At 58.2% G+C, this 27,356-nt stretch overlaps 1 protein-coding gene across 5 annotated transcripts in view; it reads right to left on the bottom strand.

Annotated features, from left to right (window-relative positions):
* Positions 1-27,356, bottom strand: part of RGS12 (regulator of G protein signaling 12) — a 104,728-nt gene that overhangs the window by 754 nt on the left and 76,618 nt on the right. For 3 of the 5 annotated variants that reach the window (XM_045075113.1, XM_045075107.1, XM_013045818.2), the window contains 13 exons: positions 19,992-20,161; positions 19,370-19,462; positions 18,487-18,630; positions 17,762-17,941; positions 17,265-17,418; positions 15,612-15,688; positions 14,106-14,300; positions 13,698-13,771; positions 13,086-13,212; positions 11,202-11,298; positions 9,583-9,653; positions 9,035-9,188; positions 7,278-7,760 (listed from right to left, as the gene is read on the bottom strand). In XM_045075113.1, the coding sequence (XP_044931048.1) occupies positions 7,278-7,760; positions 9,035-9,188; positions 9,583-9,653; positions 11,202-11,298; positions 13,086-13,212; positions 13,698-13,771; positions 14,106-14,300; positions 15,612-15,688; positions 17,265-17,418; positions 17,762-17,941; positions 18,487-18,630; positions 19,370-19,462; positions 19,992-20,161 (2,019 nt within the window). Of the gene's footprint in view, positions 1-7,277; positions 7,761-9,034; positions 9,189-9,582; positions 9,654-11,201; positions 11,299-13,085; positions 13,213-13,697; positions 13,772-14,105; positions 14,301-15,611; positions 15,689-17,264; positions 17,419-17,761; positions 17,942-18,486; positions 18,631-19,369; positions 19,463-19,991; positions 20,162-27,356 lie in introns of those variants that run through there. The other 2 variants (XM_045075116.1, XM_045075119.1) reach the window with 2 other exon arrangements.

Here is a 27,356-nt window from a genome sequence, read left to right as displayed (position 1 = left end):
CTTCACCTTCACAAACTCTGAGTCTTTCCCTGCCTCTCCTCCCTGTTGTGCTCCTCGACGCCATCCCTTCCATCACACGCACTGTTGGTCAAGCACCCTGCTGCCTGCCCCCTCACAGGCCATCCAGCTCCAAGCTCCCCTCCCTTTACTCCTCTGACCCCCTGACCTGGAGCCCCAGGCTGCCTGAAACTGCCTCGGAAGCTTCTAGACCCTGGGGCGGGTCACTGCCCTGTCCTGTCTCCAAGCAGGGCCTCCAGAGGGCAGAAATATGTCTTCCGGATGGAGTCTCCAGGAACCAGCTCGAGGTGGGCTTGGCCTCACCGTCAGCCTCAGCCCCCCTCCTGAGCTACCTCGCTCACTCCAGGGCGGGTTCCACAGGCAGGACTCTGGTGCCCCAGTTAGACCAAGGCTGAGCATGAGCTCTGTCCTGTCTGTAGCCATGTCCTTGGTGATCCTGGGGCCGAGGACCCTCAAGGGCCCCTGGGGGGCAGGGAGAGCTCTGAGCCCATAGAGGACAGGCTGGAGGAGCACAGCCCCCAGGGACCCCGGGTCCTGCCCACTGACCACCTGTCCCTGGGCCTCAGTTTCCCCAGCCTTGCTGGTGGAGGGGAAGATGGCTCCCTTCCTGGTACCCAGGCATAGAAGCATAAGCAGGGAGGACCACAGAGGGCAGGAGTCTGGGCTCCCCAGCTGCTCTGTGGCCCCGAAAGTCCCCTGACCCCACCACTCCCCACGCCTCTGGAGGCACCTCCATGTGGCCTCCCTGGGGCAAGTCCGAGCCTGCAGGCAGAGGCGGGTATGCTCTCCGATGGCGTCCAGCCCAAACTCTCAGTAGCAAGTCAAGGGGGCAGCAGGAGGGCCGTTCACCTGGGCCTCCCTGCATGTCAGCATCGGGCACCTGGCCAGCGGGGTCATCACAGTTCTGAAGAGGCTGCCCTCCAGGGGTCTGAGAGGGCAAAAAAGCATGGACCTCTAGATGTTCAACAGCCACTGTGCTAGGTCTGGCTGGGCTCCACCCCACCCCGTTGTCACGGGGTCCCTGTAACCCCAAATGCCAGGCTGTGGGGCCCAGACACGATGGGGTGGGGCTGGCCTTTGCCTGGGACTTGGGACAAGCAGAGAGGCAGGGTTCGGCCCCCTTAAATAGCATGTGACCCCACCTGGGCTCAGGAGCCCAGCCTTCTCTCCGCCCAGACGTTGCTCCGGGAAGACAGAGCTGCAGGGAGCCATCTGGCCTTAGCCATGGCACTCCCCACCGCCCCCCACCCCGACCCCCAGGCAGCTCAGTGGGATGGGGAGGAATGACGGCTTCTGGGGACAGGGCAGTAGGTCAGTCCAGGGGCCAAAGATGTGAGCGTCACAGGGAGGGTGGCTACAGTCTGGGCCCTTCCTGCCTGCTCTGCTCAGACTCGCTCTCCCGAGTAAGTGGCAGCCCCAGGCCTGTGACTCAGTGGCGGGGCCCAGCCCCATGCAACAGGCATGTGTCACCAACCCCAGGCCAGGGCCTGCCCCAGCACTGTTCCCACCCAGCTTCCCAGAGCTCTCATCAGTGCTCCCCAGCTGGTTGCTCTCCAGGGACAGCCAGCCTCTGTCCCGGGTCCCTCACCCACCCAGATAGGAGACCTTTGTCTCCTCCCCACTCAGGCGGCTTCACTGACCCTTCCTTTTCCGGGGCCACCGCAGACCCTGTGCCCTGACCATCCCGGGGCAGAACAGTACTCCGGAGCCCCTCACCAGCTGTCTGTGGTCCATCTGTCCCCAGGCCACCCCTTCCTTTGTCCATAAGCATTCTCTGTGCTGACTGCCAGCTCCACTCTGGCCACCACCACGTTGGGAGAAGGTGACACAGAACAGGACCCTGCTCTCGGGGACAGCATGGTACAGGGCTACACTGGTGGGGCCTGGTCCAGGGGCGAAGCTCTCCTTCAGGAGCCAACTCCTGCTGCCTGTCCCACAGCCCTTCCTAACCCAGAGAAACGCGCCCCAGCCTCCAGGGGCTTTGCCGTGACTTCAGCCCCTGGTGCAGGGCATTATCTGTGAGGCTGGGTCCCATGTGCTCCCCCAGTCATCCCGATATCCTCTCTGTGAAGCCTCTCAGATGCCCCTGAGCTGCTTTCACAGCACACGGAGAGGCGGGCACTGCTGAATTGGAAAACAGTGGGGGGACTGGCCCTTCCAGGCCCTCCCAAGACCTTGTTGGCCCTGGGGACCCCATTCCGCCCACTTTCACAGAGGCTGACCGGGTCCCCATGGGAAAGAGCAGGGACAGCCCCAACAAAAGCCCAGGTTCCAGCCCATGAAATGCACAAGGGACCCCTCCACTTGGTGCCCCAGGCCCACTGAACTCTGTCTGGACATGGCAGGGGAGGGGTTACTGGATTAAAGCTCCTCATTCAGCAAATCCTTCATTCAGTAAATCTGTACTGAGCACCAACTCAGAGCCAGGGAAATGGCAGCACGCAGGGAAGGGGGTGCGGGGGCGGGGCAGTGTCAGGGCCACAGGGGTGCAGGCATGGAGCTGGTGGCCTGAGGGAGGGGCAGCAGGCAGGAACCCCAGCAGGGGATGGCGGGGGAAGGGGTGTAGGTCAGTCACACCGTGGACCATGCGAGCCTGGGGTTCCCACTCAGACCCGAAGCCGGGGAGAGCAGACCAAGACAGGGATGGCAGGGCATGGAGCATGGCTGTGCAGCAAGAGACCCAGGGCTGTTGACTCTCGCCGCCGGGAGAGTGGAGTTGTCCTAGTCAGTGCTGGGGGGCTGTGGAGGGGGCTGGGCCCGTACCGTCAGCTGCCTGGAAGCCTGTGGAGGCTTCCAGCCAGGCATCTAGCCAGAGAAGATCTGCTAAGGGTCCATTCCAGCCAGAGCAGGGCCGGAACGCTAGAACGTGCTCTGCTGGAAAGGGGGTTTCTGGCAAGACCCCGGCCAGGGATGCCCTTCAACACCTTTCAGTCCTGAGGTTGGTGGCAGGCCCCTAGCACGCCAACGTGTCCCTGAGGAAGCCAGCCACCCCTGTGCGTGCCATGGTTTGTACTGGGGAGGGCAGGGCTGTCTGCCCCCAGACGGCAGGGGTGCTCAGTGTGGAGTTCCCTCAGTCCCCCAGATGGACGGGCTGGACCTCTGCTGGAGAGAGGACTGCTGCAGATGTGGGGAAGGACATGGGAACAGGAGGTGGGGCCCAGGGCTGGGGACACCTGCATGGCGTTCCCTGGAGGCCTCCCTGGGGCTACTGTCATGGACACGGCCACAGTAAGACCGGGCAGCCACGTCATCTGGGCTGAGCGGGGGTGACACCAAGGCTGTGGCTGGCATGGGGGAGGGGGGCTGACCACTGAGAAGCCAGGTGTAGAGAGGCTCCCGGGACAGCAGCCACACCAAGGACATGTGGTCTGGCTACCTTCACTGCCAAGATCAAGGCCGTGGCCTCTGGTTAACTCTCCAGTTCCGTTCCCATGGAAACTACATTATTAGGCCCCCACAACCCCTGCTGGGTGGGCCATATGTGAGGAAACCAAGAGCTACAGGTAGCTGTGAGGAAGTAAGCAGTGGGTTCTGGAAAGCCACCAGTCTGGGAACTGGGTGTGCCTTTGGGGACCCTGGACACTGCCCACTAGACAAGGTCTCCAAGTGGAGATAGCTTCCGCCCCAGCCAAGGAGCAGCAACCTCTGCGTCTGCGCACCCACAGACCCCGGGCCAGAAAGGCTGTGCAGGCACCCCTTCCTGGGAGGGGTGTAGCTGTGCCCATGTGGTCACTGAGGGGCCCCCCAGTTATTAAGAGCAGCTGGCTGCTGCGGTTCCCAGGGGCCTTGTCTCCTAAAAAGGCTAGGAGGGGCTCAGCTAGGACCCTGACCCATTCCCCTAACACCCGGTATGGCCAGACAGCAGTGAGGGAAGCTGGGTTCTTCCCACGCCTGCCTGGGGAGGGGTGGGGCATGGGGCCCCCTGTTGCTCAGACAGAGGGCCAGCTGAAGTGAGATTTCTCCAAACCCAGACCTTTGGGGAAGGTCTGGATGTCTCCTTGCAAAGACTGCTTCCAAATCCCACATGGTCAGGCCCTGTACCCTCGGCTTCCTGGCCACTGGCCCTTTACTCAGGAGTGAACCTCAGTCTTGGGTCAGACACCATCTGACCGTTGGGGTTGGCTAAGGCAGGGGCTGCTAGGGCCACCGGTCCACACTGAAGGCAGCTCCTCAGCTGCCCAGACACCCTGGCCAAATAGCTCAACAGAGATGCCTGCTCCCTTGGGAGCATGTGCCGCCAGGATGTCATTCCCAGCTGCTCTCTGAGTGCGTGGACACGGGTGTCTTCTCACCCAGTGGGGAGAGACCAGCACCACCCTGAGTGTGGGCCACACCCTCGGCATCGGTCTCTGGTCCTGCTGGACCCGAGGACATGCACCTCCCTGGGGCTCCTTCCCAGGACTGGAAATGCCAGAGGGTGCCCCCAAATTCCCGGGGTGTCTCTAGAAGTCCTATAGATAACAATGAAGAAAGCAGCTGGGAATCAAGATCAAAGCAACCACAGGGTTCATTTCTTGGGGGAGCCTAACTATGGATGGGGCCCTCTGCACTGGACAAGCTTCTTGGGCCTCTCATCTTGCCCAATTCCTCTGTCCTCTGGCCACACAGGGCACTGACAGCCTCTTAGTACGTGGGCGCCAGGGACATGGACCAGGGCGGGTGCCATGATCCTCAGGAGGACACCCTATCATCTGGGGGCCCGTTGTTGGCAGCTGCCCAACTAGCTGTCTGGCCCGTATGTGGCCATGAGCTGTGGAGCCCGGGGGCCCCAGGCCATCAACACACTGCATTCTTCACCCTGAACTGATCCATGGTGACCACTGTGTCGCTAAGAAATATTTCCCAGCACCTGCAAGAACCGGTGAGAATCGCTGTGCTGAGACCTGCCTTCTAAACTGTGAGAAATACAATTCGGTGCTCAGTGCCTCCCATGGCTGTGACCGATGCTCTTCCCCCACTCGACATTGGAATCTCGGGGTTGCCTCCCTTTTGTTGCAACGTGGAGGTACCGGACACAAGGCTTGGGGGCCAGTGGTTCTTCCACACAGAGAGCCCATGAGGAGCCTAAGTCCGAGGCCTCCAGGCTGCTGGCCCTCGCCAAACTGGGCCCGAGCTGGTTGCGCAGGAGGGAGCTCAAGACCAAGCCCCTTCCCAGCAGATGGGCTTGTCAGCTCCAGAAGATACAGGTGGGTGCTGGACCTTGTCTAACTCCTCTGGGCCCACCCACTCCCCGGCCCATGGCCAGAGTCCCTCTGTCTTGGGACCGCTGTGAGCCAGGGGGCTGGGGTGCATGTGCTGGCCGTGGGACTGGTCCAGCCAGGAGGAGCCAGCCACAGTATGGGGAACACAGGAGCCACTGCCTTCCACCCCGATGGGTCAGAGATGCCAGCGCATGGCCGTTGAGTCACCCTGAGGGACAAGCGCAGGGTGGCTGCACATCCCATGCTGGTGGTCACTCTGTGTGCGGATAGCCCCCGGGGGTGAACAGCGGGGGCCAGACACCCTGGTACCTGGGGCCGACCAGCCCCGCAGGATCCAGGTCAGGAGCAACTGGCCACTGAGCTCAGTCATGCAGCCTAACCACCACCCAATGCCCAGACTCTCCTCCTCTGGACGGGGCGGCAGAGAGAGACAGGGGGCACCTGACCACGGATGGGGGCCATCAGCACGCTCGGGGAGAGGAGGCCCTACCCGTTAGGCCCCCGCGTGGCCCAAGTGCGGTGCTGCATCTCCCTATTCCTGCTCCCAGGGTCGTGCAAACGGCCCCCCAAACTGCTCCCGGTTGCATGTCCATGTCCATGGGTGTGTGTGAGACACTCAGGGATGCCTACGAGTGCAGGGCTCAGGATCTTTAAAAGCCACTACACTAAGGCAAACCCACGGAAAGCAGGAAGGAATTTTCAAAAGAGAAAGAAGAGCGCTTTCAACCAGTCCAATGACAAGATCCAGAGTTTATTACTCTCGGAAGAACACAGACCCGGAACACGGGGGAACCTGCACACAGGTATCTACAAATGAGAGCAGAAAGGAAAGTCGGCCGCAGGCAGGCGTGCAAGAGTGCGGCGCATGGCAGGACCACGGCTCCTCCCGGTTCGGTGTCCGTGCGGTCTCGGCGGGAAGGCGCCCAGAGGCCCTGCCCACGTGGCTTATGTCCCCAGAGTGCCCAGACGTGGACTTATGTACAGAACACACCGCGACAGTGCTTCCCTGGCCCCTGGTCCTGGAGCACACTCGACTACCATCGGCATCCTGGGCCAGGCCGAGCCAAGGGAGGCACTGGTGTCCCCCGACGGCAGACCACAAGAGTGGTGCCAGGGTCCGCGCATCACCAAGCACAGAAAGGAGAAAGGACAGCCACCAGCGGCTCCGGCAAAGTGTCCACAGCCCAGAGATGGGGGCACGGGGGTGGGGTGGGGGTGGGGACACAGGCACACACGTTGGGGATCGGAGCAGGACAGAACTGCTCCTGGAAGGCCGGGATCCCCGCTTTGAGCCTGGGCATCTGTAGCTCTCGGGCGGCCGGACCGCTCGGTTCCACACCCACGAATCCGCGCATCCGTCTGGAGAAACGTCTAAGCCTATTCCGGGCCAGGGAGCCCCCAGGGACTTCCTGTGACACCCTGGGAACTGAGCCACAGCTCGGCCCACATGGGGCCAGACCCCCCTGTGGTCTGCCGGGATCAGGCAGGAGTGTGCAGCCCTCTCCACGGACGACCCGGGGTCAGAGAGCATGTGCTCTCCTCACCAAATCACACGGGGCTTTCCGGGTTTGCTCAAGACAAATGCTATTTTTTTTTTTTTTTCAGTCTTGAGACTACAACACAAAAAATACTAGCTATCCAGATTTCAAGAATAGCACATACATTTTCAGAAACTCCCTGGGCCTTGCTGGGAGGCGGTCCTGGATGCAGGAGCGAGGGAGGGGCTGGCAGGTGAGTGCTGCTGTCTGTGCAGGCACGGACACAGCCCACACGCATGTCCCGTCCCAGAGCATCGCCGGGGCCTGGCACACTCACCCTGAGCCCCTCAGTGACCCGTGCTGGCCACACGCAGAGGCGCTCCTCTTGGAAAAGGCAGAGGTGGCCCCCAGCAAGCAGGACAGCAAAGGTCCTGTTGGAACCTCGTTGGAGAGAGGGTTCTAGGCAGAGGGGACTTACCATAGCTGCTTCTGTTTTTACTGGAAACAGAGTGGAAACACCAGGTGGATAGTGGAGGAGCAGAGAGTCAAAGGTGTGCAGGGGGGTCAAACTCGGAGGTATCTGGTCTCGGAGGTCCAGCCGAGTCCCGCGGGGTGGGGGTGGGCGGCAGTAAAGTGCTGTTGGGGCTGCTGATGTCCCCCTCCCCTGTGAGCGTCAGGTCAGCCACGTGCTCGCCCTCCATGGTCTGGACGCCCCCAGCCTCAGCTTCCTGGGAGTGGGGTGAGGGGGTCTGGGGAGCACTGAATGGCGGACTGCCAGCCGAGCTGGGGCTCGTCGTGGGGCTCGTCGTGGGGCTTGTGGCAGGGCTTGTGGCGGGGCTTGTGGTGGGGCTCGTGGCGGAGGGCCAGGGAGCCTTGTCCTTGCCATTGCTGGTCAAGCTTCTCTTGCCGAAGCTCTTGGCGGCGGTGGGTGAGGGCAGGGTCCGCTCCACGGGGCCGGGAGGTAAGCGCAGGAACTCAGGTAGCACCAGGTCCTCCTTCCTCAGCAGCCCACGCTGGTCGTCGGCTCTGTTGCTCTGAGCTTTGGAAATGAGCTCAAAAAACTCTAGTGGAAAAAAGCCCCGCATAGATCAAGCTTTAGAGAGTTCCACACCCAGGCCTGTATCACAACCACAAAAAGTTCACCTTCTAGGAAGCTCGCATTGTGGGCTGTCCCATGGCCCTGGAAAGTGTAGGCCTGGGCCAGCCAGGCACCTCCGTCTGGCACCCTCTCTGCCCCCAGAGCTGCAGGAAAGGCTCCGGCCGAGAACTCAGTGGGGTCAAGTTCAGACTTGAACACACTGAAACCCCCAAGCAGACCTGGCTGTGTGAGGACGGCTCAAGAGGTGTGTTCAGCACCCAGACTCCAGCCCAGGGTCTCTAAGTACCTGGGGGAAGCCCTTTACCCATGTCCTGCCTCCCTCGTGATGCTGACAGGGAGGCCACCTGAGGCACGAGCGAAGCCCATGGTCTCCGAAGAGGGGCCCCCACTCTCTCTCCCACCTCTGTCTCCAGCCTCCTCGATGGCTCCCCTGAGCTCCTGTCCCCTTACCTGGGCTGTCTGCCAGCTGTAACTGGGGGGTCACTATTCAAAGGAGAAGGAGTCTAAGCTGAACTTTCTCTAGCATTTAAAGGACATTCTTAATTTTGAAGAATGACAAGGACTTTAAAATCTCAAATCTTAGTAGCTCTCAGCCGGGAGCAGGCTTGTGTCTTCTGCCTCCTTGGTGGCTGGTGATAGCCCAGAGGGTGGTGAATGGGCTTGGGTTGGCTTCACGGAGAGCTAACTGTGGGCCCCCCAGCCTAGGGACTGCTCCCTGGATTGCAATGCAGGTCCCAGTAACAGTTGTTAGTTTTGATTCTGCTGTTAGAAGCTTTCAGAAGAAAAAGAAGTTTCCATAAGTGATCACCTCTCCTTGGGTCTCTGAGGCCACCTTCCCTCTCCTCTGCAGGCCCAGGGAGGGCAGAGCATCTGGCCAGCAAGTCCAGGGCCCTCTTGGCCTCCGCCTTCTACCTGGCAACCCCTCCCCCCATGCTAGTGACTCTGACACTACCAAGGCCTTGCAGGAGCTGGGGAAGGGGAAGCCGCACACAGACCCTTGGGAACCACTTGCTGCCCCCCTCGAGGGCACTCCCTGTCCCTTAAGGACCCAATTCTCAGTCTGACAACTGGGAAGAGTGTACGGCAGCCACAGACTGACCCGGGACGAGGACACGCTCACTGGGATGGGGAAGGCATCCTTCTGATGTTAATGGCTCAGAGGAGCTCCTAACAACGGCCCTAGGAAACTGACATTGCAATTCACTAGAAAACGCGGAAGTTGTAGAAAGCACACATACCCTCTGCTTCGTCCAAATTAATTTTCTGATATTTTTTTTTCCCAATCTTTGCAATAGATTCTTCTCTCTTTGAAAGCCGGGGATCCCTAGCATTTTTTCCATTTTCTCCTTTTATTTTAATAGAATTAGACTTGCCTAGTGTTCTCTCCTCTCCCTGCATTAGAAGGAAAGTCAGAGTTCTGCTTACACGTTGGACACATGACAACACACAATCCAACAGTTAGAGACAAAAAGCACCCCCCGAAATATAGGCCACAGGGACACATACTTTACGTGCCTTGCAGGAAAACCAATCACAGCTATAAAAGTCACAAGAACAAGAGTGTGAGTGTGAGGCATCCCCCTCCCCCAATGCAGAGGAACAGCCAGCCCATAGTTAGGGGAAGCCGGGCACCAGATGGGGAACAGGGGTGCAGGGCCGGCCCCCGAGCACATGGCCAATGGGCACAACGGGAGGCCAATGGAGGAGCGTGAGGGGCTCGGCCTGCCCCGGAGCTGCACCACCCACCAGCAAGGGACCCGTGCAGACGAAGGCAGGGGGGAATTACCGTAGCCGAGTGATTTCTGGAACTGGAATTTACAGCTGTATTCTGTCTGGTTGGTGTACTTTTCTGTTTTTCTGTGGATACCGAACACAATGAAACATGCCTTATGATTTCCACAAATTGCAAATTCTCCTGAATGTTCAAATGTAATTCTATTTCTATTGCTTTTGAGCTGTAGAGAAGCTGTAGAGAAGGCCCAAGTATGAAACATCCCGTATCAAATATGCACACACAGGCCAAACCCCTAGGTGCAGGACTAAGGAACAAAGACCACCCTCTCCCCCTGTCGTATCTGGGGTAGGAGATGCGCCTCGTCTGAAGACACGTGGGAGGCACGGCGGTCCCCTGCAGTCGAGGGGAGGCATGGTGAAAGGAAAGCTCATTTCAGGTACTGTATGAACATTCTTTAGAAAGCAGAAGAGTCTCACGCTGATGATGTTTTCAAACACGGCTGTTGCCCCACATCAGGATGGTGGGCTGGCCTCTGCTGGCACCAGAGGGACAAAGACCACTCCTCCGGCCTGGAGCTCTAATGTTATTGCTCCTGCCTGTTCCAGCTTTATAAGCCCATGGGGGCTCCTGCCTGCAGCGCCCCCATCACCTTCCCCTGCGCACAGGCAGACCGGAAGGTCTGACCTTGCCAGACCCTGAGGGAGGGCCCCGTCCTGCTCGGCAGCTCACCCGACAAGGGCCAGGTACCAGGCCCCAGAATGAGCACAGCATTCTCTAGAACCAAGGGTGGGCCCAGGAAGGTGTCTCCTCTCTGCAGTGAGGTGGGAGAGGAGCAGGAGCATGGAGGGCCTCCAAGGGGACATAGATAAGCGCGCCCAGCTACACTGCAGAGCAGAGCCAGCCCTCACTGGGTGGAAGCCCAGGAAAGGGAAGAAGCTGCCCAGTGGCCCCTGGCAGCTCCTTGCAGAGTATCTCCTTGCTCGGGTTCTCAGTAGGCGGTTCCAGAAAGCCCTCTCCAGGAGGCATGCTGCCTATTGCTCTCTGCCTTGAAGGGGGCTGGACGTTCTGAGGAGGAGCATCAGGGCAAAGCATGGGGGACTGACTGCTGGCCCCAAGGTCGGGCACCGGCCCAGGTACCCCAGGATCCCCAGGTCAGGCCTTTCGCAGCAGAGTTAGCAGGAGGGAAAGGGCTCCATAAACCTCCTAATTCCCTGCACACGAGCAGCAACGGGGGCGTGGACGGCGCTAGCCCTCCACCTCATCTCTGCTGGGCCTATGTCCCTCATGCAAAGCACCAAGAGGCAGCAGTCTCTGGCTAAGGCCCTGGACACAGGGAGCGTTGGAACCTTAGCACAATCCTGTGGCGGGGGGTGGGGGTGTCGAGCAGGACTGTTGCCCCTTCTTATAGCCAAGAGGACACACCCTGCTCATCAGCAGGTGGGCTGATCCCCAGCAAGGCCCTCGTGCTCCTGGTCCCCCTGCCTCCGGCCCACAGACGGGCCTGGACTAGGGTGGGCTGGGCCCCTCAGATGCCTGGCTAGGAGATCATGAGGCCCCATAAGACCCTAAATGAGACCACCCAGATAGCAGCACTGGGGGCTTCCAGGAGGTGCACAAAGGGGACCCTAGCAGGCTAGGGGGACAAGGGGAAGCCTCGGGGCCTTGCTTACCTTTTCCTCTGGAGGGCTCCTTCTCCTCCAAGATGACCCGCTGCCCGTCCAGACTTGATATGGGGGCGCCAAGGTCCAGGGGCTCCTTCTCTCCACTCTAGGGCAGAAAGGGAGCATTGAGTCACTCACCCTGGTTGGAACTCTCTGAAATAGCTGCTCACAGGAAGACCATCCCAGGTATGATGGAGTCACACACCAGGGGACCCCAGATCCTGTCACCTCGGAGGGCTGCCTCAGAGGGCACTCCACAGGTGCCCAGCCAACACGCGTGGGACCTCCCCAGGGCTGGCCACCCAGCTTCTGAGTACCGGCTGGGCAACAGGGACAGGGATCTGAGACCCGGGGGGAAGGAAGCCTTGGGAACACTGCAGACCTCTCAGTACAGGGCCAAGCTTTGAGCTGCAATGAGTCTGCTCACTGTAAACCAGTCCCTGGCCCCTCAGACACAGCCAGAGGGTGAGAGATGAAAGTGGAATGCCCCCTCCCCCTGGCCAACTACACAGACAAAAGACCCTGAACTTGGAGTTCAGGTCCCTGAGTTCCGTTAGTCGAGAGAACGCTAAAAGTGACCGATGTCCTACTGGGGAGTGTCCTTCAGCTCCCGACACCGCCCATGAGGAAATGGAGCGCCAGCCCACAGGGCTGCCCTGCTTTCCACCTTCCCGATGTAGGTAGGCACCATTCACCAAAGAAGCCACATCTGCCACGACCTGCTCCACAAGAATTCTCTGTGGCCAGAGCCCCAAGGCAGCGGACCCACTCTTTCAGGTGATGGTCTCAGCAGCCAGAACACAGCTCACCCAGGAACAAGCCCAGGGGTGTGCTCCTAAGACTCACCCCAGTTTACAGAGAGGAAGACTGAGACCCGAGGGGTGGAGCACTAGCTAAGAATCACAACAGAGTAAAAGCAGGATGCCTCAGCCATGCCCCTCCCTGACCAGCACAGCCTGGCCTTGGCCAGTGGGCCTCCCTGCTGAGCTGGGGAAGGGGCTTCTGGTTACCCTCAGGGTGTCTGTGCGAAATTAAAATCCTAAAATACTGGTGGGGCACCTGTGTGGCTCAGTCCAAGCATCCCACTCTTAATTTCGGCTCAGGTCATGATCTCAGGTCATGGGATCGGGCCCTGTGTGGGAGTCTGCTGAAGATTCTCTCTCTCTCTCTCTCTCACGCCCCCCGCACCTGTACTCTCTCTCTCAAAAAAAAAAAAAAAAAAAATCCTAGAAGTACTTGAAATCATAGCTCTGATAAAGTTTATCTCTGAAGAAGAAATGCAGGACGAACACTGTCGTTAATCGCCATGATTCGCAGCAGAACACAGGGCTTTCAGCATAGGCCAGGTCTCAGGTCCCAGGACGTCTCCTGCAAACACCCTCTGCTCACAGGGACAGGGTACTCTGCCCAGGTTCACACTGGTGTCTTTGTCCCAAAGCACGGTCTACTCCCACCCACTCACCTTATTCATACCCCAGGGGCCCTGCTTGAAATGACAAGGTTTTCAATCTAGAGGTGCAGACGGGACTTGGGCCATGTCAAGGAGAGCGCTCCCACGAGGCTGCCAGCAGAAGTCTGGCAGCCACTCGCACGCAGGATGCATCAGTGCCCCCAGCACTCAGCCAGTGGAGCACACCTGCAAATGGCAGGGGGACTCCAGGGATCTCTAGGGGTGTGTTTCTCTTTTTGGAGTCCCTGGATCAAAGCCACACCTCCATGATCACCCAGAGTCCACTGGGAGTGAACAAGGACAAACAAGCCACAAGGACCTCCACTTACTGGGACACCTTCCCACCAGGGCCTCGTGGCCCTTGTTCTGGCTTAACCCTGTCCGTGAAACATCGAGGTCCCATAGGCCTGTCCGCACAGGGAGCACAGCTTCGGGTCACTCACCAGCCTGGCCACCAGCTCGTTCAGGTGCAGGCCATACTTGGCCACCACAGGCCGCAGCACTTCTGTGACAGGCTTGGTGGGCTTGGCCTTGAGCCCCACGGACCGATTAATTGGAACCAGATCGAGCCTGGGTGGAGGGGGGGACACACGAACAGAGCTGTTGCACATGCATACTGAGTTGCTCCTCCCAGAGGGCACCACAGCGTGGCAGCTCCATGGGGTCCCCGGGTCGGCGCCAGGTTGCGGCTGTGGAGCATCTTTGGCAGAAGAAGGAAGCCACAGGGACAGGGGTGGGGCTTCCGGAAAGTTTCCAGTTGGGTGTCATAGCCGGCAAAGATGCCCACCCCCACGGGTGGATGGCCAGCACTCTGCCGTCCTGCCCACGTACCCCTGAGTGTGGTCCCACAGCAGCTGTGACACAGGATGGAGAGTGGCCCCTTGACCCCATGGGTCTCTGGGGGCTGCATGCAGCCGCTGTCAACCCACCACCCTGCTCATGAAGGGGGCACCAGCCTTCCTTTCCCAGCCCAGCATGCAGGGCTCATGGGGATGTCCCCAGACACAGCTGCGTGGTCCTGGAGCCCTCAGGATACAGCTGGGGCATTTTCGTACCGAAACAAAGTGCGCTTCTCTAGCCGCAGGTCCCGAGATTCCAAGATGCTACTGTCTTGATGCAGCACCAGAGGCTTTGCGATGCATGGAGAGAACAGAAACCACGTCAGAGTGGGGGCAAGCAGTGCCCTTGACCTGCTCCCAGACTGCACGGGGAGGTACAGCGGCGCCGGAAAACCGCAGCTTCTAAACCAGCCACCCCATGGAGGCCTTGTGTAGACGAGAGAAGGCTAACATGCCGAGGGCTCCGGGCAGGGCGGCTAGGCTCTGGCGGCAGAGCCATCAGCCAAAGGGCCTCACCCAGCCACAGCCTCAGGGGACTGGGCAGATTTAGTGGACCAAACAAATAGACCCACTGTTCTCCCTTGCCCCTGGGCAGCATCCCCCCAGGGTCCACGCAGCCCCTACCTTGTCCCCGCCCACCAGGAAGAGGTCCACAGCAGCCCCATTGATGCCGTGTCGCTCGCAGAGCCCAGCCAGGACCTCTTTGATGGACAGCCCTGCCTTGACAGCCACCACGCAGGACGTCCCATCCGGGAGCTGGATACAGCAGTGCTTGGCGGCCTTGTCCCGTTCTGGCCCGGAGGTCCTGCAGGCCTCCGACTAGGGAGCCGGGAGACAAGTGTTATGGGCAGGTGTGCAGGGTGCCCAGAGAAGGGCTCCAGCCGGCCGGTGTGGGCAGGGTGGGGTGGGGCGGGCATGGCCACAATCCTCCTTTAGCTTCTGGCAGAGGGCCCACCCTGCCAGTGCCAGGGCCAGGCTGAGGCCTTTGGTGCTCCTTCCGCCCAGAGGATACTCTACACCTCTGCCTGGGTGAGGATGTGGCCCAGGTTCACCAAGGGCCCAGCGCGGGACACAGCCACAGGGTAGGGGTGGGTGGGCAGGGGGAGGCAGGGCCCTGGATCGCTGTACAGGCAGAGGGTTTTGGGACCATCTGCATCATTCACTGACTAAGTCAGAGGCGCAGGACATCACTACTTAGCACTCTGTCCAGCACCAGGACACACACTCTGATGCAAGGGCCCCTGATGGGCAGAGCATGGACCCAGTGTGTGGCAGACCCCTGGGTCTCTCCGTGACATCTCCTGGGGTCTTTGAGTTACACCAGTGTCTCCCTGCTGCAGACAGGCCACCGCAGATGTCCTTCCCATGTGCGACCTGCCCTGGCAGGTGCTACCCCCACCCCCAGCAACTATCTCCTCCTGACAGTCTGGAACTCTCTGCCGCCCCAGCTGCATTCCGGAAAATGTAGCTTGTAGGTGGTAGGCCGATGATAAAACAGGCCCAACCATTCCCTTCCCACGGACATGGACGCAGGAATAAAGGGTGTTTGTTTCAAGCCAAGGTTCTAGGGTATCTGGCAGGCAGCAACAGCGAACGGACAGGTGGGTAAACCCCTCCAGCTTTAACTGTTACACAGTGTAACTGCAGAAGTAATAATATGCTACATTGTCATTTGACAGTGACAAGTGACTGGGATGTTGGCAGCCGTAAGGGTTTCCAAACCTGGTATCAGACAAGAGCTGACAGCCAGCCCGCCCCTAATGAGACACTGGGCCGAGTGGGCTGGGTGCAAGGGGAGGCGGAGCCCCTGCTGTGGCCACGCCCCCCACTACAGGAGCACAAACACAGGAAGGTTTGCCTTAGTGAAATATTCAAACTGGGAGACAAACACAAATGAGAGCAAAAGGGCATCCACAGTTAAGTCTAGAAATCAGCACGCAAGGATCAGCCCCCCACCCCCGTCTGCCACACAGGTACCCACGCGACCAGGAGCCCAAGGCTGGCAAGGGCCCCAACCCAAGCCCAGCCACCCACGTCCAACACACCCGTTTGTGGGGCTTTGTGACTGAACATGGAGGCGGGGTATCACTTATCAGCTGTGACCCTGGGGACAGGGGAGGCATGACTTACCAAGTCCAGGCTCCCTGTGGAGGACACGGAGCCCTGTGACTCACGGCGGCCCAGGCCTCCGTTGGCGTGTGGGGGCTCTTGAAGGGGAAACACAGGGACTCAGAAAACCAAACAGCACTTTTTGTCACTTTTCCCCACTTACTGTCACCTCTCCCAACACCACCCTTCAGGCTGAGCAGACGAAAGACGTGGAGAAGCCTTTTGGAGGCACAGCCTCCCCTTTCTGACAGTCTGGCGTGCCCCCAGGACACAGCTAGACAGCTCTGCTCTGCCCTTGGCCACAGTCGGCCCCCAGACCTCCAGCGGCAGCCAGCAGCAGATCAGAAACACAAGTCCATGCTCCTGCTGCAGGACCTCCCTTCCCCTCATTTAATCTGGGATTTTTACTTCAACAAGTGGCTTCTGGGCACAGATAAAAATACCCAGCAGGTTAGGCAGCTCTGCCCACTCACATCTTCCTACAAAGTCCTCAAGTGAGCCCACAAGCATGCCAATCGCTACTATCACCCGAATGCCCTGCTGTCTTTGGCTAAACTAAAGATCACGAAAACTGACCCAGGGAGGCCCTCTGAGAACACAGGACCTTCTCCCTAGTTGAGCCACGCCTTGCGGCTGCAGGCCAAAACATAAGGACACAGCAGCCCTGGGTCCCACTGACCTTCTGAGCCGCCGGCCCCCCATTCCCGTCTCCCAGGTACTCAGGGGTCCCTGGCCCCATCTGACAAGCGCTCTCGCCCCCAGAGCGGTCTCCCACTGATTGAGTTCTGTGAGTCTGTCTGCCTGGCCTTTAGAAGGAACGCTTGTAGTAACACCCATGGCACGACCATCCGTACAATAGGCGCAAAAAGACTGAGTTCGCCGGCTGCTCTGAGGACGAGATCAAACGTATTTAATCCAAACCACATGGCACAACACAGGCCCCATCCCGGGAGCTGCCACCACCTCTCATCCTCAGGTGTTCCCTGCCAGTGGTGTCTCCATAAATGCCCCAAACTTGGGGCCTGGAGCCTATGGGTTATTTCCTGAAAAATAATCCCTTTCCCAAGAATCCCTCGAGGAGAAAAGGCTTTTCTGCTTCATGCTTTTTCATGCCCGATGTCAACTGCTATCTTTCTCCACCTTATCCCGAAAGCGCTCGCATTGTCTCTGACCCACCTTCCAGGACGAGCCTGTCCCTCTCACCCCATCTTCTGAGCTATGCACAAGAAAGAAACAAAGGGATAAAATCCCTTTTAATAAATGGCCTTTCAGATTTACAGTAACAAGAAATGCCAAAGGCTCATGTAGCCCTATGCACACCTAGAAAAAAGCCTCGCCAGGAAACCGAGAGGTGGTCTGGGTGCACAGCTAGGACACTGCCATTTTTCTTCTCCTCCCAGTTTCCTATAAAAGGCCAGAAGAGGACCAGATGGGAGGCCCACCCCGGCAGGATGCCCTGGCCTGAGGAGGATTGCGCTGTCGTGCACCCTCACCCCTTTTTCAAAAGGCACTATTGCTGCCCTGGTTCACTCTTGCTGGCCCACCCCCAAAGGGCCACACCAGGACACAGCGCTGTGCTCTGAGCACTCCAGAGGCACCCTCCTGGCCCGGCCCCACCACTCCATCTGCGCCCCAGTGGTCCACCTCCCAGATACCCATCAGCACACCACGAACCATTTGCATGGTCACCATGCTCCTTCTTCTTCTGGGACCGCCCAGTGCTCCTGGTCCTGGACCAAGAGAAGAATGCTCCTTTCCGCTTCTTCTCACTGTCCTCATCCCCCAACTCTTCGTTCAGGGATCGTCCGGATTTTGATTTTCCGCTCAGCTGTCATTCAATGGAGATGTTAACATGACATGATTTCATTGTTACACGAAGAGTGGAAGAAAGTGGAGGAGAGCTATAAAACTATCTGTGGGACAGCTCAGCCCTCCAGCGGCCACAGGGCAGCTCTGCCACTGGCCAGAACCCCCACCCCCAGCCACGGGCACAGGGTACATCCCGGGGAGGAGGGGCTGCATCCCAGGAGGGTCGTATCCTGGCGGGGGATGGGGGGTTGCATCCTGGCAGGGGGTTATGTCCCAGTGGGGGCTGCGTCCTAGTGGCCTCTGCTTTTGCTCCCCACAGGGCAGCTCCCCTCTCTGAGAGGACATGGCCAGGGCGCAGGCACCTTTTTCGGCGTGGACACACTAGAGTGCTCAGAACTGACACTGTGCTTGGAGGCTGGGCTGCTGGGGACCTGCTGCGCATCAGGGAGTGAGCGGCCTTCTACCTCGGCCAGGATACACTCCTGGTACAGCTGGGACTTGAGAAAGCGGGTGTAGCTGTCGAACTTCATCAGGTTGAAGATCTGCAGGGCACATGTGGCACGGTTCAGCTCCCGAAGTAGCTAGCTAGCTAACGCGCGGGCCCAGAGAAGCTCTACTTTGTTAAATAAGAATGAGACCCAGAGTAACTGCAGACCAGCAGGACGTGAGAACCTTGGAAGGACTTCCCTCCGTTTTCTCCATGTAATTCATGGGACTGAGCAGCAGACATCATCCCTGAGGGGGCCAGTGGGACACAGGCTCTAAAACAGATTAGGTCCCACATACCCTTTTAATCACAAGCAATGCCCTAGGATTGAACAACTCCATGTATCTGTGACATCACACAAAGGCTGACGCAGGAGAGGCCAGAAAGAGGTCACCAAAGACAGGGCCCTCCCCAACTGCAGCCCGCTCCTCAAGAGCCTGGTGGGGGACCCGGGGCTTCTGGGGCTTCTTCCAGCCACAACACGCCCACTGGCACCTCTCTGCCCCATCTGGTAGCTGGCTCACGAGTGCGATCTCCCTTCCCCCCCACCCCGGAGAGAGCCCTGGGATGAGTCCCCGTAGGAAACTGAGGCCCAGTCACCTGGAGCTGCTGCTCCTTAAACATGTCAGGGTGAGGCGCGCTGAGGATGTCGTCCGCCAGCTGGGCCTGGCTGTCAATGTTGACGGGGGTAGTGGCTTTGCTGCACAGAAACTTGCTGAAGATCTCGCGGGCCCTGTAGGAGAGCTGAAGGACATGCATGTGAGTGGGATGCGCGGGCCCAGCCCCTCCCCACCACATGCATGTGTGCTGCTGCCGTCCCTCCATGTTCCAAATGCCAGACGTGGGTCCAGGCACTGGAGATGCGTTTTCTTGAGGCCCCTGAATAGTTCCTTCGTGAATAAATTAATAGATAAAAGTCCAAGCCGGTACAAAACTTTTCACCAAATAGGCTCCTCCCTGAATTCTTTCAGGGGCTCTGTAACTATTCAGAGACTCAGGTGCTGCGGCCTGGGGGGTGTCCGGGGGCACCATCCATGTGCAGGGCCTCATGCCTGCGGCCTCAGCAGAGGGGGAGCTCAGTGTGCGCAGCACCAGGCTTGGCAAGTGGGTAAGAAGCCCCACCAGTGGCAGGTGGAGGACCACGGACAGCCTCGCGTGGGCTGCAGCATGCACCGGGACCTGTGCCCACGGGGGCTCAGCAACCGGTGCAGGGGGCGCAGGCAGCGAGGCCATACAAATGGACATGGTGAGGGGCTCTTCTGCCTGGGAATTTAAGCTCCCCTTTCAACACACCGAGCAGCAGCACGCATGCTGGGAAACAATTCATGGGAAGGGTGTTTACACACACCATGTTCACGCAAGATTGAATATCATATACACAAAAAACCTTATTCTGAAAAAGCAGCATTTCGAAATCGTATGAGGACACTAGATGCTAGGCCACGGTGACACCATCTGACGCTCTGGGCATAAACACACTCACCTCTTTTTTATCGTGTGCAGGCACATGGTTAAAGTATTCACAGGCCTGCCAGAATAAAATGTTTTCTTCACTGAACTCCTTCCTCAGGAAATCCTAAGAAAGACACCATCCGTGAGCCCTCACACACGAGCAGGTAGTGGCTGCGGCATCTGCCCCCCTGCCACCCCCGAGCTGTTGCTGTGCTCCGGCTTCCTCCTTGTGCCTGCTTTTCACAGACATCAGGGCTCTGTGATGAGAGAAGGAGCACCTCTCCCCAAATTACCTGAAGCCACGTGCCTCGGACCAAAACACTGCACACTTTAAGGACCGCAGGCACGCTCCCAGTGGCTTCCTCAAGGGCAGAGAGCCCCTTCCCCCTAGATGGCCTAGCCACATGCGGCCTCCAAGCATTTCTAAGAAGCTCCCATGCCCCTTGCTGTGGGGAGCTCCCTGGCACACAGCCAAGGCCAGGCTGGGCACAGGGCGCCCCCTTCAGCCCCTTGGCCTCGAGTGTGCAGAGCAGGTGGACAAGGGCGACCTCCCTGCAGTAGGCGTCATGGGGTCTGAGTCCCAGATCCTGCTGGAGGAGCCCAGGCCAAGGGTCCTCATGGACCCCTGGGCCCCACCACACCCCTCTACTCACAGAGAAGTAGCGAACTCCGAGAGGGTCCTGCAGAAGGCGCTCGAAGGACACGGCCCAGCTGGCGGCCCTCCTCTCACGCAGGCGCCGGCAGCTCTGCACGCTGGGGAGGCTGGCATTGCTGCTCAGGCTGTGGTTGCTCACGCAGTCCTTCAGGTCGGTGCCAGTCAGTTCTGTGGGACCAGCACACACCTCACCTGCACGCGTGTCCACCACGCCTGCCCAGCAGGGCCCAGCCAGCCTTCAGGGGAGGCTCTCCCCGACCTGCCTTCTCTAAAGCCCGTGCTCAGCCGACACCACGCGCTGAGTGCCTACAACATGCCCGGTGCCGTTCTAGGGACATGGAACGGGGTGCGGATCCAGGAGAGGGGCAACCACAGCCACACGCCACAGGTCCACGGCTGAGGGCATGCTGCACACACAACAGCACTCCCGGGTGATCCCCGTGGGGTGAGCAGAGGCAAAGGGGCCCAGATGGGGTGTCCAGGACCCAGGACGCCGCTCGGTGTCAGGAGGGAACATCTGCTGTAGGAAAGCACACGCTCACACATGCGCCCTATTCAGCACAGGCACGGTCCTGATGTGCAAGCGTGGCATAACGTCCAGACGTCTATCTAACCACATATGTTGTGACAACTCATCAAAGGCCACTCCAGAGCGGAAAACACGACATGTGCCGCAGGAGGCTGGCTCCGGGCGTCTACAGAAGAGCCCCAAAGAGTGTGCGTTCCTTTGTCTTTTAGACGAGTTCCTGAATAACCCACTCTCTTCACAAAGGGAAGAGGAGGTGCTCCGGGAGCCCTGTGTCACCGTCTCCCATCTTATGTGAGCAGCGTATGGGGGCTCTTGGTCCCCACATGGGCAGGCCTGGTGAGCAAAACCCAAGGGAAGGGCCCAGACTGGCCAGGAGCTGGATCGGACACACATTCTGCCATGCATCCTCTTCAATACAGACAGCACATCCCACCATCTTACACAGGGCTGTCCCCTCCACGGGTCCTAACACCATGGAGACCCAAGGCCAAGCCACGGCCTGCCAACCACAGAGGACACCCCTAACCCACATGGGTGTGAGGCTTGGAGGAGCAAAGCTAACTAATGAAACAGGGTTCGTTGGCTACATCACATGCTCCTGTCCCACCACGCACAGTCAGCCATCAGGGCTGGTGGCAGGAAGGAGCCCAGGGGACTAGTTTGTTGGCCCCAGCTCTAGGCCAACCGAAAATGCATCTTCTACTTAGTGATGAGGGGCCAGCCATGGGGAAAGTGGCGACCAGCAAGGCAGCTTGAGGCCCTCCTACCCTTTAGGCTGATGCCCACCCATGGCTGCACGGAGACAGCAGTAGGCAGAGGACCAGCCTGCGGCCGCCATGCCACAACCAGGGCCCCGGAGGGCCGGGAGGAGGCCACGGCACAGCCCTGCTAGCCCCGGGAACAGAGGGCTAAAAAAGCAGAGGCAGGAATCCGGTCAAAGGGGCCCCATGTGGGAACCAGAAGCCACTTGGGCAGGAATCATTCAAAGCTCAAAAAGCATTTAGATTGGAAAAGAAAAGAAAAACAGAAAGTCAAAGAGTAACCTAGTAACTTACACTGCTATAGACAAAAATTTAAATAAGATTCAGGAGATGAAACAAGATGAGAGAAGGACACTTTTCATTCTTCTTGGCGGCCCAGCAGAACTCACAGTGCAGTACATGTTACTTTTGAGATGAAAGCCTCCTGGTAGAATCTGCCGGTGTCACTCACCAAGGACCACAGGGGAGGCCCTGGCCGAGTTTGTCATCAAGATGCCAAGCTTACCACACGGCATGGACGCCCCATGGCTCAACGCTGAGCACAGCACAGCCAGCTGCCAGGGGTCTGAGCCCAGCCCCCAGGGAACTCAACAACTTCACCGTCACCCAGACAGACCACCTGGCATCGCTCTGTTCCACAATCCCCACGCCCAGAAGCACCCCAAGTGACAGATGCCCATTTCCTGCTCACGGGCACCCCCGTGCCCTCTGATTTGTGTCCAGTAGCCACAGCAATGAGGGGCAGGGCCCCACAGATGTTAATCCTACCCCCAGATTTCCCAACAGAGGTTTTATTAGAACCAGACGAGCGGAGTGTGAAAGTTCACGTGGAAGACTAAACGTGAAATGCTGGGAAAACAAAGCAAAACAGAGCCAGGGGGCGGGGTCAGCCCCACCTGGCGCCACACGACAGTTGTGGACTTACGGCTGCGACAGAAGGCCACACAGTGCGGGGACAACTGGAAAACCACTGGAGAGGGGATCAAGTCGGGATCCTTGGGGCATGCTGAACCAGAGGTTTCAAGGCAAGAACCTCAAATTAGAGAAACTCTGGAAGGGAAGACGCCAGTCCAGAGCCATGAGAGACAAGACGACAAGATGGATAAAGGGACAGACGGCACCAAACTCTGTGGGAGGTGCTGGTGGGGCGGGCGGGGAGTGGTGCGGGAAGGGGAGCTCGGGGTCAAAGGTACGGGCTTCCAGTTACAAGACAAACAGGTCCTGGCACGCGGGGAGCACAACTCACAGCATCGTGCTGCAGGGACGACTGGCGAAGAGATATCTTACAAGTCCCCATCCTAAGAAGGAAAGCGTGTGACTGTGTGTGATAGACATTAACCAGACATGCACGGCAACCGTCCTCACTATATATACGAACACCAAGGCATCGCGCTGTACACCTTCAGCCCACGTAACGTCACCTGTTGTCTGGACCTTGATGAAAAATGAAAATGAAATAAAAGTTTAAAGACACTATAAGCTGGGTCAAAAGACAAAGTCTGGGGGAACCCACACGATCTACTCCACAGAGGAAGGACTGATTTTCTTTACACTTAAGCGCACTTGCACGTCACCAATGAAAGAGATGCAGAAACCAAAGACAACTGGAAAGGACGGCATGGCTGTCATTGCATGGGGGCTTGAGATGGCTCCGAGCCGTGTGTCGCTATGTTCAGTCTCACCTCCATGAGCTAAAGGTGATGTAGACGTGCTATTTTGTACCTTCCTAGCAGGATAACTTTGCAATTAGCAGGCACTTTCCTGCTATATTTTATGTTGATAAATGAGGTGATCCTCACAAAATAACTTTCAAAACACATTGTTCCTCTGGCCTTTCTTTCCTGGAGCCAACGAAGGCTGAACTGAGAACTGAGGGGTGGACAAAAGGTAACTGGGCTCAGAGGACCTCGAAGAGCCTTCAGTGAGTAGCCAGATGTGTAAAGGCCCTGGGACAAAAGAGGCATGGCTCAGAGCCAGTGTGTCTGGGCATAGGGGCAAATGACACACAGACTGCACCCTGGGGGGCAGTGAAGAACAAAGGAAGGTCAAGAAGACACTCCTTCACAGGTCCATTGGCCTGGCTGAGGGACAAGGTGGCCTGCAGGAGGGGGCAGGGAGATGGGGGCTGTGAGGGCAGGGGAGTACGCCAGAAGACCGGCCACAGACTGCAGACAGAGCAGCTGAACCCCATCATGCGTGGAGGTGCTTTCTGATTTCCTGTGTCTGGATTCCAGCAAAGTGGCCAGCAGATCTGGAACACCTGCCCTCCTCGCTCCCAGGCCACGCAGGGCAGCAGCGAGGAGGGGAGCCTGGCACCCCGCCCTGGGCCGGGCAGGTGCTGTGGGCCGCGGCCTGAGCCTGGACAAGGGAAGACATGGCTGAACAAGGGAAGTGAAAAGTGACCCATCTGTTGATGGAACTCATTTTTATGAAACCTGCAAATACCAATTTTTTTTTTTTTAAAGACTCACAGCTCAACAGCTGATACTTCAAAAGCCTAGTGGAGAAAGGAGCTTTAAAATTAAGTTAGGACACTCCTGGTGCCTAACCCCGCATGCATGCCCTACCATGACCCTGGTGCTCCCTCAGGGTGGCGGGCACGGACTGTTGGGCAGGAGGCAGGCTGAGGTGCACACACACACAGGCGCATGTAGGCATGTAGGGAAGAATCTCCCTGCCCCCATGGTTTGCATACCCTCTCCTTCTGCAGGCCTGGGAGCCAGGCGGGCCAGGGGCTGGCTCTCATGGCCCAATCCCCCCACCCCCGCCACTGGAGTCGGGGAGGGTCATCTTGCCACTAGGCGCCCTCCATCCCGCGGGAGGAAAAGCTGAGGCTCCTTCCCACGGTCTCCTTTTGTTTCTTTCTGTTTTGTTTCTCATTGAAACCACGAGAACGCCCGCCGGGCCTCAACTCCAGCGCTAGTGGAGTTTGGAGAGGGAGCAGGGGACGCAAGGACCCTGAAAGAGCCGCTCCCTGAGCCCCGCGAGGCAGGCCACACACTCCACCATCTCCCTCACAAAGGCCAGACCTTGAGGAACACGCAGTCTTTGAAGTAGGGAAACCAGAGACCACTGCTGGCTGCGTAAGCTTGTCCATCACCAGAGGGTCTCCTAGCAACTTTGACTGAAGGCATGTGGTAGGTGCCAGCGCCCTGGGAGGGGGGAGGAAGTGGGTGCTGCTCGAGCGGGCTTCAAATCCCAGCGCCCTGCACATGTCCTCACCACAGGGGGCCCGGCACCCTTTTCTCGAGACGCACCGCCAAAGCCTGAATTTCCTAACTCCACCTTCAGACTCACTCTGCACTTGTTCCCCAGCACGGACAAGAGTGCCCCTTTGAGAAAAGGGTGATCCTAATGACCAGGGCCAGGCAGGACAAGGAAATGAGAAGGGCTCACAAGTCCACGCCACTGCCCGAGCCTCTTTCTTGCTCCAAGCGAGGAGAAAATAGCAGATCTGCCATGTTAGAGCCTCAGACTAGAGAACATTCCCTGTGGCTTGGTTTCTTTTTTGTTTGAGTCAAAGAAATGCTTTCCTGGTGAGAAAGTTTTTAAAATCCACTTGAGATGTGCTGAAAACTGGGAAAGCCACCCTCCTTACACTGGCCCGATAACCGTGCACATTACAGGTTATACATGTATTGACAATGCCTTGGGATTATGATTTTATAGCTAATTCTACACCACACAGCTTGAGCCCATTATCTCACCAGAACACCCCGTCCAAACCCTGAGCTCACATCCCTGAAGTATGCAAATCACAACTCAAGGTCAGGGTCCTGGGCCACTTGCCCCCGGCCACCTGAGCCTCCCAACAAACATACCTGTAGCTGCTCAGGTCAGCCAGCCCCCGACAAGCATGACAAGGCGCGCAGACCACAAGGGACTTTACCTGGGTAGAGCTGATAAGAGCCACTGTGATGCCACTTAACCAAATACTTCCAACCATTCACCGCAAACCACCCCTCCGAGTCCATACCAGGGTCAGTCGGCACAGCCCCCAGGGCCCTGGGCAAAGGCTCGGGCCACACACAGAGACATTGTTCCCAGCTCACGATCCCCAAGGAGGCCGGTTAGCACACTCCCCAGCGACCGGGTTTGCTGGGCAGGGCCGACAAAGGCAATGCTCCCCCTTCGGTGTGCGCAGAGGAAACCAATAGTGTAGCCAACACAAAGCATCCCAGAAGCCACATGCATAATTCACGGCCAGACCTTTAGCCCGCGGCTGCTCATGGAACCTGAATTATTTAGTTGGGCAGAGCAGAGCTCTGCTGCAGAAGCGGGCGCACCGGCTGGAGGCACCCGTGCCCACAGGGGAGGCTTCACGCAGGCTGCCGGCCCGCCACAGTGTGCTTTCCATGAAACGCGCTGGGAGCAGAAAAGAATAAATACTCACAGCTTTTTGTGATAACTGTGAGGCTTTGAACTTGGATTTCCTGCTGTATCTGAGAAGTTTTCTAAGCCCCATTAAAGGCCTATCTTTTCAAAATGAGAACAGAGAGTTCACCCCAAACCACAGGGTGCTAAGGAATAAGTACGGAGTCGGGTCAGAAAGCAGCGCATCTTCAGCAGAAGCAGGGATGCTTTATTCACAAAACTGCAGGGGCAGGATCGGCTTCAGCTGAGGTCCGGTCCGCGGGCTCCGCTCGGATGTGGGCGCACGGCCGCATGAGCGGTTCTCCTGAGCAGGTGTTCAGCGGCTCCTGACAGTTCGGGGAGGACAGAGAGATAAAGCGGGGTCCCTGCTGGTCCTGCCTCTCCATCAACGTCCTTTCTGGCCTCACATTTCTGAAGCACAGGAAGACGCCCCACCGCCACTCGCCAGGGAGGCAGCAGAGCATAGGAGAGGGCTCTGCTCCGTCCCGGCTCCAGGGTTTCCGTGCCACGGGCCCCCATGTGCACGAGGCCAGAGCAGGTGGAGGGCCAGCGTCTCGGGAGCCAGAGCTGGTGTGGCGGGCTCCAAGAGCAAGAGCCCTGGGTGCAGCTGGGCCAGACAGGGATGCACGGGGTTGGAGGGAGGTGGGGGCTGAACCAGCAGGTTGTGCAAACACCTGCCCCTTTCATATACTTTCAAACTTGCAGTAAGGTGACAAGAATAGTAAAAGGAACTCCCGCACACCCTCTACCCAGATTCGCCAGACCTCTACCTACACTGCCCTATTTGCTAGATCATCCCGTCTCTCCCCCTCCCTCCCATCCACTTATCCACACACATACACGTGTGCACGCATGCACACACACACATCCCAAGCTGCTGGAGCTTTATTTGGAGATGGCGCCCTTCTTTACCCCTAAATACTTCAGTGTGCATTTCCAAAGAACAAGGACACTCTCCTCCACCAACACAGCACAGTGACCAAACCTGGGGAAAGCAGCAGTCTGTATTCCAAAGTCATCTACAAGGTCCTTTCCAGCTCTTTCCCCAGCTCAGCCCAGGACTAAATTCAGGACCCCAGAGCTGTCCTGTCTCTCTAAAAACTCCCAACCTTTGTTTCCAGACTTCTATCCTGGCTGTTATTTTCTAGACTGCCCCTCGGTGGGAGCTGTCTGAGGCTTCCTCACGATTTGGCGGGAATCCTCAGGAAGTCATGTGTGACTTTCTCGGCACCTGTCCTTAGAAGCACAGAATGCCAGTTCACTGCAACCCCGGTGATTTCTTGGTGGGGCACCTGTTCTCCCCACCACAGGACTGTCTCCTGGGGAGCAGAGGGCAGTGATGGGAGCATCTGGTCCCCCACCTGGCCCGCGGCCACCACCCTCCTCCACTTTTGGTCCATAGTCCACTGTAAGGCAGAGCTTTCCTTTCTTCCCCATTTTTACAAAGTCCTTTATTTAGAAGAGCAGGCCCTCAGTGGACTTTTATTTTATTCCATAGCTTACAATCCATACATATCTGCGGTGTTTTCTCCTCCTCTTTTCTGTCTGCTCCGCCTCCCTCGGCACTGGCCCCTGTGTCCTTCTGGGAAGCCTGCACGCACACTGAGTGTCTCCCGATTTTCAAGTGCGCTTTCCTTGCTCCAGACCCACAAGTGAGGCTGGGCGTCAGGGGCAAATGGTTCCTTTCACTGAAGAGTGG

The sequence above is a fragment of the Mustela putorius genome, unplaced genomic scaffold (assembly GCF_011764305.1).
Source record: "Mustela putorius furo isolate JIRA1106 unplaced genomic scaffold, ASM1176430v1.1 tig00000083_pilon_pilon_pilon, whole genome shotgun sequence".
In the NCBI taxonomy this organism is placed as follows: domain Eukaryota; kingdom Metazoa; phylum Chordata; class Mammalia; order Carnivora; family Mustelidae; genus Mustela; species Mustela putorius.
The sequence above is the reverse complement of the archived record's forward strand: the minus strand, read 5'-3'. Positions and strand labels throughout refer to the sequence as shown.